Raw genomic sequence first — 14,596 nt, forward strand, 5'->3', positions numbered from 1 at the left:
CACAGGAGGCTAAGACTCCAACCAACAGGGTAATTAAAGATTGACACAGTGTCTTGACTATTTGAACAGGGTCTAGCTGAAATGAATTACTTTGGTTACAATATTATAATAATTTTGATACATTTCCCCCTCTGTTAAAACTTAACTAGCCAGGCTCCCTCACTGGCATCTCAAAATACCTCAGGAGTCATCACAAAGAGTGGCTAAGGCAGAGCTCCAGGTTCTTTTCTGCTGCATGTGTTCCTGGCAAAGTGGCTACAGCCACAGAGTTGGGAGACCAGGCGGGGACACCCACTCCCCATCATCAACTCATGAGCCAGTACACGGCACCATCCTTACTGTGTTACTCTCCAGATTTGCTTTTCTTGGGAAAGAGGAGCATTCTGGAAAACTTGCTCAACGCCACGCGAGTAGATTCTTTGAAGGCAAACAAGAAAAAATACATCTAGAAAACCCTCCTAGTGTGAATTTCTTTCTCAAAACCCCTGTAGCACGCCCCAACCAGTAGCAACCTAGTTGGTAGAATGCTTGCCTAGCATACACACAGTCCTTGATTCAGTCCCTGGTACCACAAAAACTGGGAACAATGGCATGTGTCTGTAATCCTGAAACTCAGAGAGGCAGAGACAGGTAGATCAGGAGCATTTCAAAGTTATCTTTAGCTACCTATCAAGTCTGATGACAATCTAGGCTACATGGGACAAGAGAGAAAACAAAATAAAAAACTACCTTTCCCAAACTTTAAAGTGCAAATTGAGTCCTCTGCTAGAAGGTTCGGTCACCAAACACTAATGAGTTTGGTTTTGCTGTGGCAAGAACACCTCAATTAGAGTCAAAGAGTTGGTCTCTTACCAGAGGAAGAACACCACAGATCTTGGAATTTCTAAGAAATCTCTCATGTCTATTAGAAGAATGAGAGTGAGAACAAAAATCTTATGCTAATACAGAATTCACAGCAATACCCCAAGGTTGTCCAAATTATTTAGGAAGGAAACTCAATGGCAAGAAAAACACATTGAAAAGTATAGGAAGATTTGTATTAAAACTTTAAAATATGGTTGGCAAGATGGCTCGGTCAGTGAAGGTGAGGCTGCATGACCCTGAAGACCTGAGTTCAAGCCCTAGAGCCCATGTGGGTAAAGGAAGAGGACATATACAACACACACAATCACATATACACACCATAGAGAACACACACAACACATACAATCAGATATACATACCACACACACACCATAGAGAACAAACACAACACACACAATCACATATACATACCATAGAAAACACACAGAGCACACACAATCACATACACATACCATAGAGAACACACACAACATACACAATCACTTATACACACATCATACATATACATACATCAGATATACATACCACATACACACCATAGAGAATACACATAACACACACAATCACAGAGAACACACGCAACAGACACAATCACATACACATACTATAGAGAACATATACTACATACACAATCACTTATACACACCATAAAAAACACATACAACACACACAACCACATATACATACCACACACACAATCACATACACACACCATAGAGAACACACACAACACACACAATCACAGACACAATTGCATACACACACCATAAATAAGTAAATTTTTTAAAGACTGTACTATGTAGATGAAAAATTTAGGAACATGGCTCTGGAGACAACTGACTCCTCTTGTTAAGAAGGAACAGGCTTTAGTTTTGTTTTAAATAAGTGAATATGAAAACAAGGAAAGTTCTCAGTTTCTGTTTTACGTGTTTACAAGTAGCTGTGTGATTTTTTAAATAAGCACATGAATTCCTGTTGTAGTGAAATTCATAAAGCAAGTGAACTTGGATGTTTATTCCTAAAACTGTAGACAGTTAAGTTCCTCATCTTCAACACACAACTGCCTCTCATACCAATCCAGTGCTGAGCACAACACTGAAAAGTGAGCCTCCTGTGAAACAAGTCTCAAGCCGTTAGCCATAGTCATGTGTCAAAGATTTCCTTCTCAATAATGAGGTTTAAATCTCAGGATGGAGTTTAAATCTAGATGTTGAGCACTGCTGCACACATTCATGTTACAGTCACAGAGGCCTCCCAAGCTGCCTTCCCTCCTCATGCTGGTTCAACATGGTGCCTACACTGTCCCCACATCTTAAGGGCTCCCACCTGGACAGCTGACCCTGCAGAAATCCTTCACATGTGTGCCTTCCTACTAGAATCTCACTTCTCTTATATATCTTCTCTGCTACTGTGAGGCCTCCAAGTTGCCCTTTGAGCTGCATTGCACTTTTGTATTCTGACATTATGCAAACAACACGCAGGAAATGAAGACGTCTTGATAGGACCCTGCTGGTCGGGTCACCCTCAATCAACCTTGTCAGCTTCGAAACTAAGGTCTCCACATCTCCTCCACCTGTCCTCCCCATAGTCAATTTACCTGCACCATTTATAATCACACAGATTTTGTTCCCGAGGGCTTGGACACACTGCAATTCCTTTTCCTTTCTTACAAGTCAACAGAGAACAATATTCATCTACCTTTCTTCAAACTCTTTGAATAAAATTAATCACAATGATTTCAAATCAGATAAGCCTAGATCAGATCTTCAATATTAACCCTGCTATGCTTAGGCACAAAAACACAAAACCAAAATATGATATGATATGATAACAAAACAGAAACATAATCCATCCTGTCTTTTTTTTTCTCCACCTTGGATACCTCTTCCTGGATCACTCTCAGTTTCTGAGCTGCCTCCCTCAACACGAGGTTCTTTACACCCAGGCTCAAAATTCCAATAGAGACGGAGCTCTTGCTCAATGAAGCTCGATGTTTGAGTTCAGCTACCTGGCGACAGGTCATTCCCCTGGAAACCGGATGCAGAGCCACGGAATACCCAATACTCACATGTCAACAAGGTCAGGTGGAACCAGAGAAGCTCAAAGCTTATCTCTAGCCTGAGAGGTAAATCATTACACTGGCGAGTGGCTAAGGTAATGGGTGTACAACATGGCAAGCTTCCATTAGCAATGAAAGAACCAACTCACAGAATGAGAGCACCAGACAATGGCCAGGAGAGAAAGGTGGATTATATCACACCGTCATCTAAGATAACACTGACACACAGCCCAGATTCTCAAGGCTATCTGTTAGGCATTCTGCACTCGAGCTGACTAGTCACCACATGTTACAGTCTCCACGAAAAGCCTTTCTCCTGTGCCTACAAAGTACTCTTAACAGTTACTCTATTTTGGCTGAGAGGATAGCTCAATTTACAGAGTGTCTGCAGTACAAGTATGAGGAATTAAGCTCAATTGCCCAGAACCCCTGCAAAAATTGGGGGTGCGGTGGCAAATGCTCATAATCTCGGAGCTGTAAAAGCAGACAAGTGGATTCCTGGAACTCATTACTCCAGCTAGCCTACCATAGGAGCAATCCCCATGTCAGTCAGAGATGCTATGGACAGTGACTGAGGAAGACCCCTGACATTGATCTCTGGCCTCATACATGCACACACACACGTTCCACTGCATTCTAAAGTCTCCTGGATTCCATTCACATGGACCTCTATTTTACAGACATTGGAAGTGCAGCATTAAGAGGTCAGGGACAGCTTGGAGGTTGTGTACAGTGACAGATGCAGCAAATTTCAATCCACATCTTCCCGACGAATGTGAGTAGACTTAAAGTCACAATGCAGCTTCCAACTGACTGTTCCTCAACCCCACCCCCAATGTCAGTAGACTTAAAGTCACGACACAGCAGCGCCCACCTAGCTAGGGTGCTTAAGACCTCCAAGTTCTATTCAAACACCTTCTAAAATCTTCAGTCAATACCTAAAAGCTGTGCATAGTTATGGGGTGCACCAGGGAAGTCTGATGTATGTGTATAAGCTGTGATACTCAGATCTAAGTCCCCGCATCGCCATCTCCTCAAACATCTGTCATTGGTGGTGGAAGTGTCACCCGGTTCTCTTGTAAGTCCCTACGAACTATATGATAACTCCTGTAAACAAGTCATACGTAAGTCCACCTACCATGCTAGGAACAGTAGGATCCATGGCCCTTCGTATCTGACAGCATTCAACCTGTTTTGCCCACCGGTGTTCTGCAAAGACCCCTCCCCTCCCCTGTTCTCAGCAGCTTACCCACCTCTTGTGCAAAAGACTCTGCCTTCTTGCGAAGGTCCTTCTCCAGCTCCAGGTTCACCTGTAGCTCCTCATACTCCTCGACGGCTAACACGGACACTGAGGCAGACAAGAGAAAGGGAGAGCAGAGGCAATGGGCTGTGCAAAATTACCAGCGGCTTGTGTAGAAAAGGCTCTGCACAGGGGTGCTGTCACCTGTCTGTGGCGGGTGCAGAGTGAGGAGCTTTATGAAGGATAGTCTAGCCATGTGAATGGACCGCTTAAAAAACCAGTCACACTCCTAGACTCAACTATGCACATCCTAAAAGAGCGGATCGGGAAACCACACAGAGAGGTACTTGCAAGCGTGTTCTTCGTACAAATGGGGAAATACCAAAGGGTTTGTAAAATACAGCGTTTGAGAAACACTGCTCTGCCATCAAATCGTATTATGAGAGAAAATATAAGGAATGACGTGTTATATGCTTTCAAATAAATTGTACTGTAAAAGTCAGTACAAAATGAATACATTTCTGGGGTTTTTTTTTGTTGTTGTTATTTAGATTTTATTTTGTGTGTATAAAAATGTTTGTCTATGTGCCACATGCGTGCCTGGTATCCACTGAGGTCAGAAAGTGTCAGATCCCCTGGAATTGGAGTTATAAATGGTTCTGAGCCACCCACCACGGGGGTGCTGGGAACTGAACCTCCTGGGTCCTCTGCACAGTCATTCTCCAGCACCCTCATGACGACAACAACAACAACAACAACAACAACAACATATCCTAGGCATTTCCCAGAGCAGGTACATATGACAGGTCAACAGACGTGTGCAAGATGCGGTCAGGGCTACTTAGTGAGACCCCGCCCCCTTCCTCAACCAAAAAGAATTACTATAGGAAAGGTCCTAAAGAAAAGCAACATGCAGTCGTTTCTGCTTTTGACATTTTTGTGGCCTACTTTGTTAAATAATGATGCGGGTAGGATGCAGGGAGCTGTGACGCCATTAGGAAGCCAGCACAATGCAAGCAGACAGCGTCTGAAGAGCCTCACTCTGAGCTGAGTTGTATCAATAAACTCCCCGCCAAGACACTCTTAATGGCTGCTTTCACACTCTGTTCCACTGGGGGCACTTCAATCCTAACTGACTAAGGACGGGTTTGCTGTGTAATGACATAGAATTTCAAACTCTGTTCTTCGCAAAATACTGCCTCCTCAGACAGAAGCAGAACGGTCTAACTCAAGGAAAGTAATGTAAGTGGCGGTTTGCACTGGGAATTACAGGTCCCCGAGGACTAAATGACTTTCAAACCTATTTAAAAAAAAAAAAAAGAAAAGAAAAGAAATTCCACGAAGAGAACAATGAAGACCATGAGTATCTAAAGCCCCAGGCAGGACGATAGGCTCTCTTTTTCTCTATCCAGAATACTGTAATAAAAAGTGAATTTCCCCATGTCTAGGTTCCTTTGACCTGGATTCTGAATGGAACTCTCCCTGGTCCTGGTGGCAAGTTCGTGTATCCCCATTTCTTTCTAGACAGGAGCTTCCTGGAGACAAGACCCGCGTGGTGACTCACAGTCTGCACCATAGACAGAGAGTGCAGTTTGTATAAACTGAAGTGGGACCTGAAGAAAACCTAGCATCTCATCCTTCTCCCTGGCTTACCTTCCAGGCCCTTTCTTCAAAAACTCCAGCCAATAAGCGACACAAAGGATTAGAACCATCACAGGGGAAGCCTGAAAAGTCCTGTTTGTGTCCTGTCTTCTAAACTAGGACATTGGGTGGCTTGGGGACAGACCAAAGGGAGAACAAGAAATGTATTAATTCTCTGCTGTGGTTTAGTTGTGGTGTGGCCTCCAAAGATACACATGTTGCAAGTTTGGTCCCCAGAATGTTAGTATTAAGAGGTGGAGGGACTTTAAGAGAGGAGCTTACTGCCAGGCAGACCAGGCCCTCTCTTGCCGTGGGATCTCTCTCTGGAATCCTGCACTCCCACTGTGATGTGATGCCAACACTGTGGTGGGACCCCATCAAGGAGACCCTCTGAGAGCCAAGCACATGGTGGAGCTGTTCTCCTGGATGACACCTGAAGCTAGAAACCTAAATTCATTTTAAAGTGCCCAGGTAGTTTATGAGAGCAACAAAAAACAGACTAAGTCCTTCTCCCAAGAAAGACTTTTGAGAGACTCAGTATTGCTCCCTGCGCTAAGCTGCAACATTATAACCAGCCCCAATGAGGCTCGTGTCCTGTTTCACAGTCAGAATGAGATGCTGACCAAACAATGTGGCATCTTCTTTTGAAGTATTGGTTGGAAGCCATCTCCTACACAGACGGGTCCCATTCTCTGCACCACTAGAAATGTTTTTAGGTAACTTGTCTAAATGGTTATAGATCCCTTGCTGTGCTGGCCACTAGAGGCTCAGAATCATATTTCAGACACAAAGAAGAATTACAAAAGACATCAGAGCAAGGGGACACTTGGCATGCTAATCTTGTTTAAAACAGATTCTTGGTACGCATCCCTGGTTGGCCAGGACCACACTATGTTAGGTAGACGAACTGTCCTCCAAACTCACAAAGATCCACTTGCCTCTGCCTCCACTGTGCTGGGATTTAAAGTGCAGGCCACCACACCTGGCTGGTATGCCGATCTTGATGCTCATTTTTCCCACTGGCCCATTGTCTACGTTCTCTTCAATTAAAATATTATCATGTTTCTGAAGCTTTCCGAACCTCTCCTAGATTCTGATTTCCTAGCAACCCCATCAAGTGCTAAGGGGGCAAAAATGATTATGGTCCCATGATACATGGAGGACAGACGTGCACGTGTTTGAAGTTTCAAAATGAGTTGGTTAGTTCAAGTCTCCTAAGGGAAATGACTTTTACTGAATTTTTTTAATGCAATGTATGCGTTATGTGGACTTGAAGTGTGTGTACTGTGCATACACTTGTGTGTGTGTGTGTGTGTGTGTGTGTGTGTGTGTAAACCTGAGGTCAACTCTGGGTGTCCTCTGTCTGTCTACTGCTCTATCTATCTATCTATCTATCTATCTATCTATCTATCTATCTATCATCTATCAATATTTCTCTCTATATCTATCTTCTATCTATCTACTATCTCTCTATCTACTATCTACTATCTATCTATCTATCTATCTATCTATCTATCTATCTATCTATCTATCTATATTATCTGCCTGCCTGTCTGCCCATCTGTCTGTCATCTATGTGTCTGTTTTGAGGCAGGGTCTCTCACTGGGTCTGGACCACCTCAATTCAGTGAGGCTGGCAGGATGATAGCTTCAGAGATCCTTCTGTGTCTTCCTTCCCCAGTGCTAGGATTACAGGAATGCTCTGGTACTATCTATCTATCCATCTATCTATCCATCTATCTATCATCTATCAATATCTCTCTCTATATCTATCTTCTATCTATCTACTATCTCTCTATCTACTATCTATCTACTATCTATCTATCTATCTATCTATCTATCTATCTATCTATCTATATTATCTGCCTGCCTGTCTGCCCATCTGTCTGTCATCTATGTGTCTGTTTTGAGGCAGGGTCTCTCACTGGGTCTGGACCACATCAATTCAGTGAGGCTGGCAGGATGATAGCTTCAGAGATCCTTCTGTGTCTTCCTTCCCCAGTGCTAGGATTACAGGAATGCTCTGGTACTATCTGTCTATCCATCTATCTATCCATCTATCTATCTATTTGAGAGTGTGTTTGATAGGGTGTTACTATGCAGACCAGACAGGACTGAAATTCACTATGCAGACCAGGTTTGTCTCACACTCACAAAAGATATGCCTCCCAAGTGCTGGGGTTAAAGCTATGCGACCACCATACTTGGGTGGAAATCCCTTTTAAATTTCCTCAGTGGTGAAATGACGGATGTGGGATAGAGTCACTGCTGAACAAAACACAACCTTGGGAAAAGACACACTCTGGGCACACTCATAAAGAAGCACCAGACGTATGTAAGCAAAATGTGCTGGAGAAAACGAAGACCGCAGAGACTTACCTCTGTTGCATTTTTCTAAGACTTTCCTCTGCTCAAGAACTTCTGAATTCAAGACAGCTTTTTCTTGCTTAACTTTATTTACCTACAAATGTAAAATGTGAAGGAGAAAAAAATAAAAAATTGTAAATGAGATGTAAGGTGACACAGGACCCTCAAATGGCTGTTTGGCTTCGACACCAAGTTGCAGTGGAAAGAGTACCCATTGGCTTCTCCACTAAGAGTGTGAAAGCTCTTCTGTGAAACTCTGAGGTCATCTGGGACTTCAGGCCACACCACATCATAGTTCATTTACATAATACAATTGGCATTGGGCCCTCCCTACACTGGATAGTGTTCTAGTCATTCGATGTCATTCACTCATATTTTTAATGCTAAAAATCCAAGTTGTGACCATTCACAAAATACACCTATTACTTAACAGGACATCAAGTACTCAACTTTAGGCTCCAGTTTGAACTTTGATTTTATGTTGACAAGATGAATATATTGATTTCTTTTTAAGATAACTTTAAATTTTGATGACTTTCAACTTAGCAAAGTGTACCTGTGATATTCTTTCCCAGACTTAAATTTCTGAAATAACTTTTTAACACCAACAAGTAGAAAAGAATCCCACACATCAGTCTTTTAAAAATGCAAAGCTATCCACATAAAGATGGGTAAATCTCAAATGCATTGTGCTGGACTTTAAGAGACAGTTACTTAAACTGACAGTTACTAAAAACACTCGAAAGAAGAGACAGTTAAACTGTCAGTTACTAAAAACACTCGAAAGAACCCATACTGATCTAAGCATGCACAAGCACACACAGGAATGATAAACACCACGTTCAGAACAACAGCTGCTTAAGGAGCTGGGCACTGTGTGAGGAGGCAGCTGTGGGTGGTACCCTGAGATTTACCATGGCTGTGCTGGCCAGCTGTGAGTTCAACTGAGCAATGTCTATAAGCTCACTTTTCCTGCTTGACTCCTCTCTAAATGTTTAAAACGTTAACGATAAAAACAACACCTGAATTATCTTCCAGCAATACTCCTAAGGCTTGGTGAATGGTAACATGGAATGTCCCCTTCTCCTCTCCCGTACTTTCATTCAAGAAGAAAACTACTTCTGGTAGTTCTGAACATAGCCCTGGATCCACCTCCAGAAAGTCCACAAACTGGTTTCTCTTCACATAGATTTTTTTTTCTTTTTTCATTTTCTTTTTTGCTTTTTGTTTTGGCTGACATTAGTAAGTTGCAAACAAAGTCCAAGAGGGAAGAAGTCCCACCAAGGTTGCCTCCTTTTCCCCATTATTACTACGTTTGGGTGAAACAAAGCAATAGCAGTTGGGACAGACACTGGTTGGGAAACTCTGGGCTACAGAATCTGAGACCAATGGACACAAGTTAAAAAGAAGCTATGAAGACAGATTCTTGAAACTTTGTTGCAAAGAAAAGTTAACAGAGTAGCCCTGTGCTTACAGACAATTCATGGGAAGATGATTCTCCCACATCACCCCTTGAACCTTTCCTCCACTTCTCCTTCCTGTTCTGCAGAGGGACACAGAGTAATAGCCCATTCCCCCCCTCCCATTGAGCTGCCTGTCCACTGAAGGCTAGCTACTCTCAGTTTTTTCTTCATCAGGGCAATAGAGTGTGTGACCTGAGACAGGAATCAGTAGGTGGATGACAGCATGGACTCTATACACCAGTGATGTCCGATCAGCTAAGCTAGGGAGTGATGCATGTTCACATCTTGCTCTCTGTATGCGTATGTTTTCCAAATGACTGAAATGCGGAGGGAGGGGCAAATTGACAGCTGACACATGATTCTTGCACTGAGAATTCTGGTGTCTTTAAAAACCCACCTATGTATACAGATGTGTTTTTATTTTAATCCCAGGTGTGGGGTAAGAGGCCACTTCATAGCAGGTGATTATGTTTTGTCTCATGCACTAGCAGGGGCGTGATTTTTGCCAGCTGCAGACTGTTTAATTCTGAGAACTCTGAAGAGGACATAAATGGGTGAGCTCCTAAGAAAGAGGAGGCAGCTGCTGTTCCCGCCTGCTGCTCCTGGAGGCTGTTGTTGTGGTTTGTCAAGTATGAACAAAGAGACAAGAAGTTGGAGATACCCTGATGACAAAGACTGGACTGGACCCAAGGAACCCAATGCCCTGAATCAGCAGGAAATAGTCCAAAGAGGTATAGGCTTCCTTCCCCATTAACCTTTCTCCTACCTAGTGTTGGGGGGTAAGAAGGGATTAGGGTGGAACAAGGTTTGGAAGGGAAGGAGATGTATAAGAACCCAATAAAATAGTTAAAAAATGCTAACAGATGCTAGTATCAAAAGATAGCTTTTAATACCATCTGTGTAACTTAGCCAACCCAAACAAGCTGTACGTTTAAATGCCAAAGGCTTGTCCCTTCAGGCCTAAGATGCCTACCTCCTCCATCACCTCCCCGAGTTTGCTCTTGAGGCTTTCCAGCTCAATGGCTAACACTTTCTTTTCTTCCTGAACAGACACAATTTGATCTCGAAGTTCTGTAATTTTAAAGGAAGAGAATTAAAGTCAACATTTTGCTTTTTAATTATGAAACAAAATGACAGGTTTCCTTACAGTGTTTTCCTTGTTTTGTTTTGATAGATCCTCCCATCCTTCCCCTCCTTTCCCCACTCCTCACTTGAACTTTTCAGTCCCCAGCACTCACCCTGAGTCTTTCAGCCTCCCTCCTCTTCCTGAAAACCTCAGTTTCCCTATTCATGGACATTTATTATAACTTTATGCCCATTATACTCATTCCTCTACAAATTCACCAAGATAAAAACAAGATTCTGGGATCTGCCAATGAGACAGAACATGTGGTATTTGCCTTTCTGAGCCTTACCTCATGTAAAGTAATATTGCCAGTTCCATTCTTTTCCCTGCAAATTTTAATTTCGTTTTCCTTTCCTTTGCTGTGCGTACTGTGTGCACATGCTCATGTAGGTGACTGCAGATATGTGTGTGTCAGTACACATGTACAAATCAGATATAACTGGGTGTAGGTTCTTACCTTCTAACCTGTTTGAGCCGACGCTTACTGCTACTCACCTGAGTAGACCAGGCTAGTTGGCCCGTGAGCTTCTGGGAATTCACCTGTCTCTGACTCTAATGATGTCCTAGGAGTGCTGGGGTTACAGAAATATGCTACCCTGTCCATCTTGGCATGAGTTTGGAGATCCAAACTCAGGTCCTCATACTTGCACAGCAAGCGTGTTACCCTCCAGCCATCTCCTCTTAAAATTCCACTGAGTATATATCACATTGCTATTATCTGTTGTCTTTGATAAACAGCTAATTCCATCTCCTTCCTGTTGTGAATTACAGCAGCAGTAGATGTGGATATGCAAGTCTCTGTCATGGAGCCAGGGCTCTTTGGTAGTGTGTGGCTGGGTCACTTGGTAGTATGTGTGTGTGTATGTATATATGTATGTACTTAAAGATTTATTTATTTAATGTATGTGAGTACACTATCTTCAGACACTCCAGAAGAGGGTGTCAGATTCCATTAGGTGAGCCACCATGTGGTTGCTGGGATTTGAACTCAGGACCTCTGGAAGAGCAGGCTGTGCTCTTAACCACTGAGCCATCTCTCCAGCCCCCTACCTGGTAGTTCTAATTTTATTTTGGAAAACAAAAACTATACTGTACTCTGCGCTGACTTCCATGATGGTAGCACCTGAAATAAATTTACTTTTAAAAGGAAACATGGATCTGGTCAAAAGAACTAAAAATACAGTTCGTGGTTGGTGTTATCTGACAGAGAGAAAAGCAAACCAAAACAGAGGACAATGGCAACGTATCATGAAGGCCCACCCCAGCCACATAGAAACGGACACCGTGCAGGCTCAATAATATCACTATGTCAAAGGGACCAAACTGAATTTTCTTTGCAGTCTATCAAAAAAACCACACTCTAGAGAAACTGCCTGGCATTTAGAAAGGAATTCGTAGGTTTTCAGCAGAGACAGTGAAGGTGTGGTACCCATTTCTCTTTCATGATGGCCACAAGCTCTCAGCACAACACGGCATAGAGTTAATAACCTACAGATTCTGAGTTTAAGAAAACCAAAATGTTGACTTGAAAACGTAAAGAAGCCATTTCCTCTCCAGAGTTGTGGGTGTTCTGTTTACTCATTTATTTTTATTACTTACCATCACGACTCAAGGAAAGTTTGTTACCAGACTGGAAAGGGGCCGTGTGACTGTGGTGTTTAAAGTGCCCATTGACTAGCACAGGCTTCTTAAGCCTCTGCTCAGCCTCCTGCTCTGCCGGGTTTTGCTTTTAAATGCTTTTCAATTCCTACCCTTCTCCAAGGGCAAGGAAAAAATAATGATAAGTTGGATTTTTTTTTTCCATAAACTCAGCTTGAAGTTCTGAGACTTGGCTCTAAGTCATTTGCTCCACCAGCTGACTAACTCCAGGAGGAGGAGAACGAGGCCATATTGTCCAAGGCCGCATAGAAGGGAGAACAGTGAAGAGAGGGAGACCTTGATGCCCCATTGCTCCCAACCAGCACCCTCTATTTTGTCTTAACAGAAGGGGTTGAGGAGTGAGGTCAGGGAGCGCCTTCCTTCTGAAATCTTATCTCCCAGGCAAAGCAATGAGCACGACTTTTCTACATGAACCAAGTCGCACGTGTTATTGAACCTATAACAGAGACCCAAATAAATACAGGGTGTTGGCTGAACACATACACAGTTTTTGTGCTGGGGATTGAACCTTGGGCTTTTCATATGATAAGCTCTCTTTATACCTGGCTCTACTGTGCAGCCAAGACAGAGATGGTTTTGACTACAGTTATCTTTCCCTCAGCAAAAGTATCTTAACACTGCACACATGTGGTATGCACACATACACACAGGCAAGACACTCATACATATAAAATAAAACAAATCTAAACAATAAAAAAAGATAAATGATGATATGAACTCTTAACGTTATGGTAACTTCCCATTTCTAGCCAGGCCTAATTCCAAACAAGAAAGCAACCCATAAAGCAAGAAAGAGACGCCCCTGTGATTCTCACTGAGACTCAGTTTCCCCTGACTGCCCTGGCTAATGAAGTCAAAAGTGTTGCTGCTAGGGCCCAGTCATCAGTATTCTCAAAATTCTTCTACTGTGTGTACATGGTGTATGTGTACACATCTATGTATAGGTACATGTGTGTACATGTACATGCACATGCATGTGTAAAGAAATGTTGCTGCTAGGACCCAGTCATTAGTATTGTCAAAAATTCAGTGTGTGGGGGTGTGGTGTACATGTACACATGTGTATAGGTACATGTGTATGCACACACATGTGTAAAGGCCCAAGGAAGAAATCAGTTGTCCTGCTCTGTCATCCTGCACCTTCCCTCCTCGAGACGGGGATCTTCTGTTAGACCTAGAGCTTGCTGGTTTTCTTCCTGAAGTGGCTGTAGCAAGCCCAGGCCCTCCTGTGGCCGAGACCCCATCCCCCAACCCCATTCTGGTATTACAGGTATGTCCAACTGTGCAGGCATTGCTGTAGGTGCTGAGGATTTGAATTCAGTTCCTCATCATTGCTCAGCAAGTGCTCTTACTCTCTCAACCATCTCCCCAGGTCCCAGGTATTTTCAAAACTCCTCATGGAATTCTGATGTCCCATCAGAGACAGGAAACCCTGTGCTGGCAGAAACCACGCTCAGTTGCAACACTGGAATCCCACCTTTGATTTGCTTCTGACACTGGACGGACACACAGGTCTCTGCCGCGGCGTCTGTGTCGGTGCCTGGGTCGTCATCATCAATGTTTATCTCCTCTGTTATTACGTCTGGCCCCAGTTTGGCCATGTATAGCATGCTGATTCTTTTCAGGGTTTTATTTTCTTTATTTAGCTGAAAGTAACACAGAAAAAAATGGTTATTTTATCAACCAGTCAAATGAGTATCTTGAATTTTAAAACAATGAATGAGTTAAGTGTATTTTAGTCATACATACTCATTAACATTCACGGTAGGATGTAATAGGTAGACTTAGTCTCAATAAATAAACTACTCATGTATTTAATATTAAGTTTATTACTTTAAGTTTGCCTCAACCTGAATTACAGCAGCAGCAAGTAGAAATGCTGGTCATAAACTTTAAGAAATATAAAGAATTCTGGGGCTGGCAAGACAGTTTAAACCTGAGGACATGAGTTCCCCGGAACTCACGGTGGAACAAAAAAAAGAACCCAAAAGTCATGCATACCCATACAGGCTATGGCACGAATATACTCACATTCATAGAATGAGTGCATGAGTGCACACACACGTGCACACACGCTCACACACACACACGCACACACACACACACACACACACACACACACATGCTGTGCAAAGACAAAGCCATTGGCTACAGCTAATCAGAGTTAGTGAATATGC

General features: G+C 42.9%; 1 protein-coding gene across 2 annotated transcripts in view; it reads right to left on the reverse strand.

Moving 5' to 3' along the window:
* Shtn1 (shootin 1) overlaps positions 1–14,596 on the reverse strand; it is a 103,853-nt gene that overhangs the window by 51,003 nt on the left and 38,254 nt on the right. For both annotated transcript variants that reach the window (NM_001303537.1, NM_001079705.4), the window contains exons 5-8: positions 13,897–14,065; positions 10,608–10,705; positions 8,184–8,265; positions 4,177–4,271 (exon numbers count right to left, since the gene is read on the reverse strand). In NM_001303537.1, the coding sequence (NP_001290466.1) occupies positions 4,177–4,271; positions 8,184–8,265; positions 10,608–10,705; positions 13,897–14,065 (444 nt within the window). The remainder of the gene's footprint in view (positions 1–4,176; positions 4,272–8,183; positions 8,266–10,607; positions 10,706–13,896; positions 14,066–14,596) is intronic.

Source organism: Rattus norvegicus, chromosome 1 (genome assembly GCF_036323735.1).
Source record: "Rattus norvegicus strain BN/NHsdMcwi chromosome 1, GRCr8, whole genome shotgun sequence".
In the NCBI taxonomy this organism is placed as follows: Eukaryota; Metazoa; Chordata; class Mammalia; order Rodentia; family Muridae; genus Rattus; species Rattus norvegicus.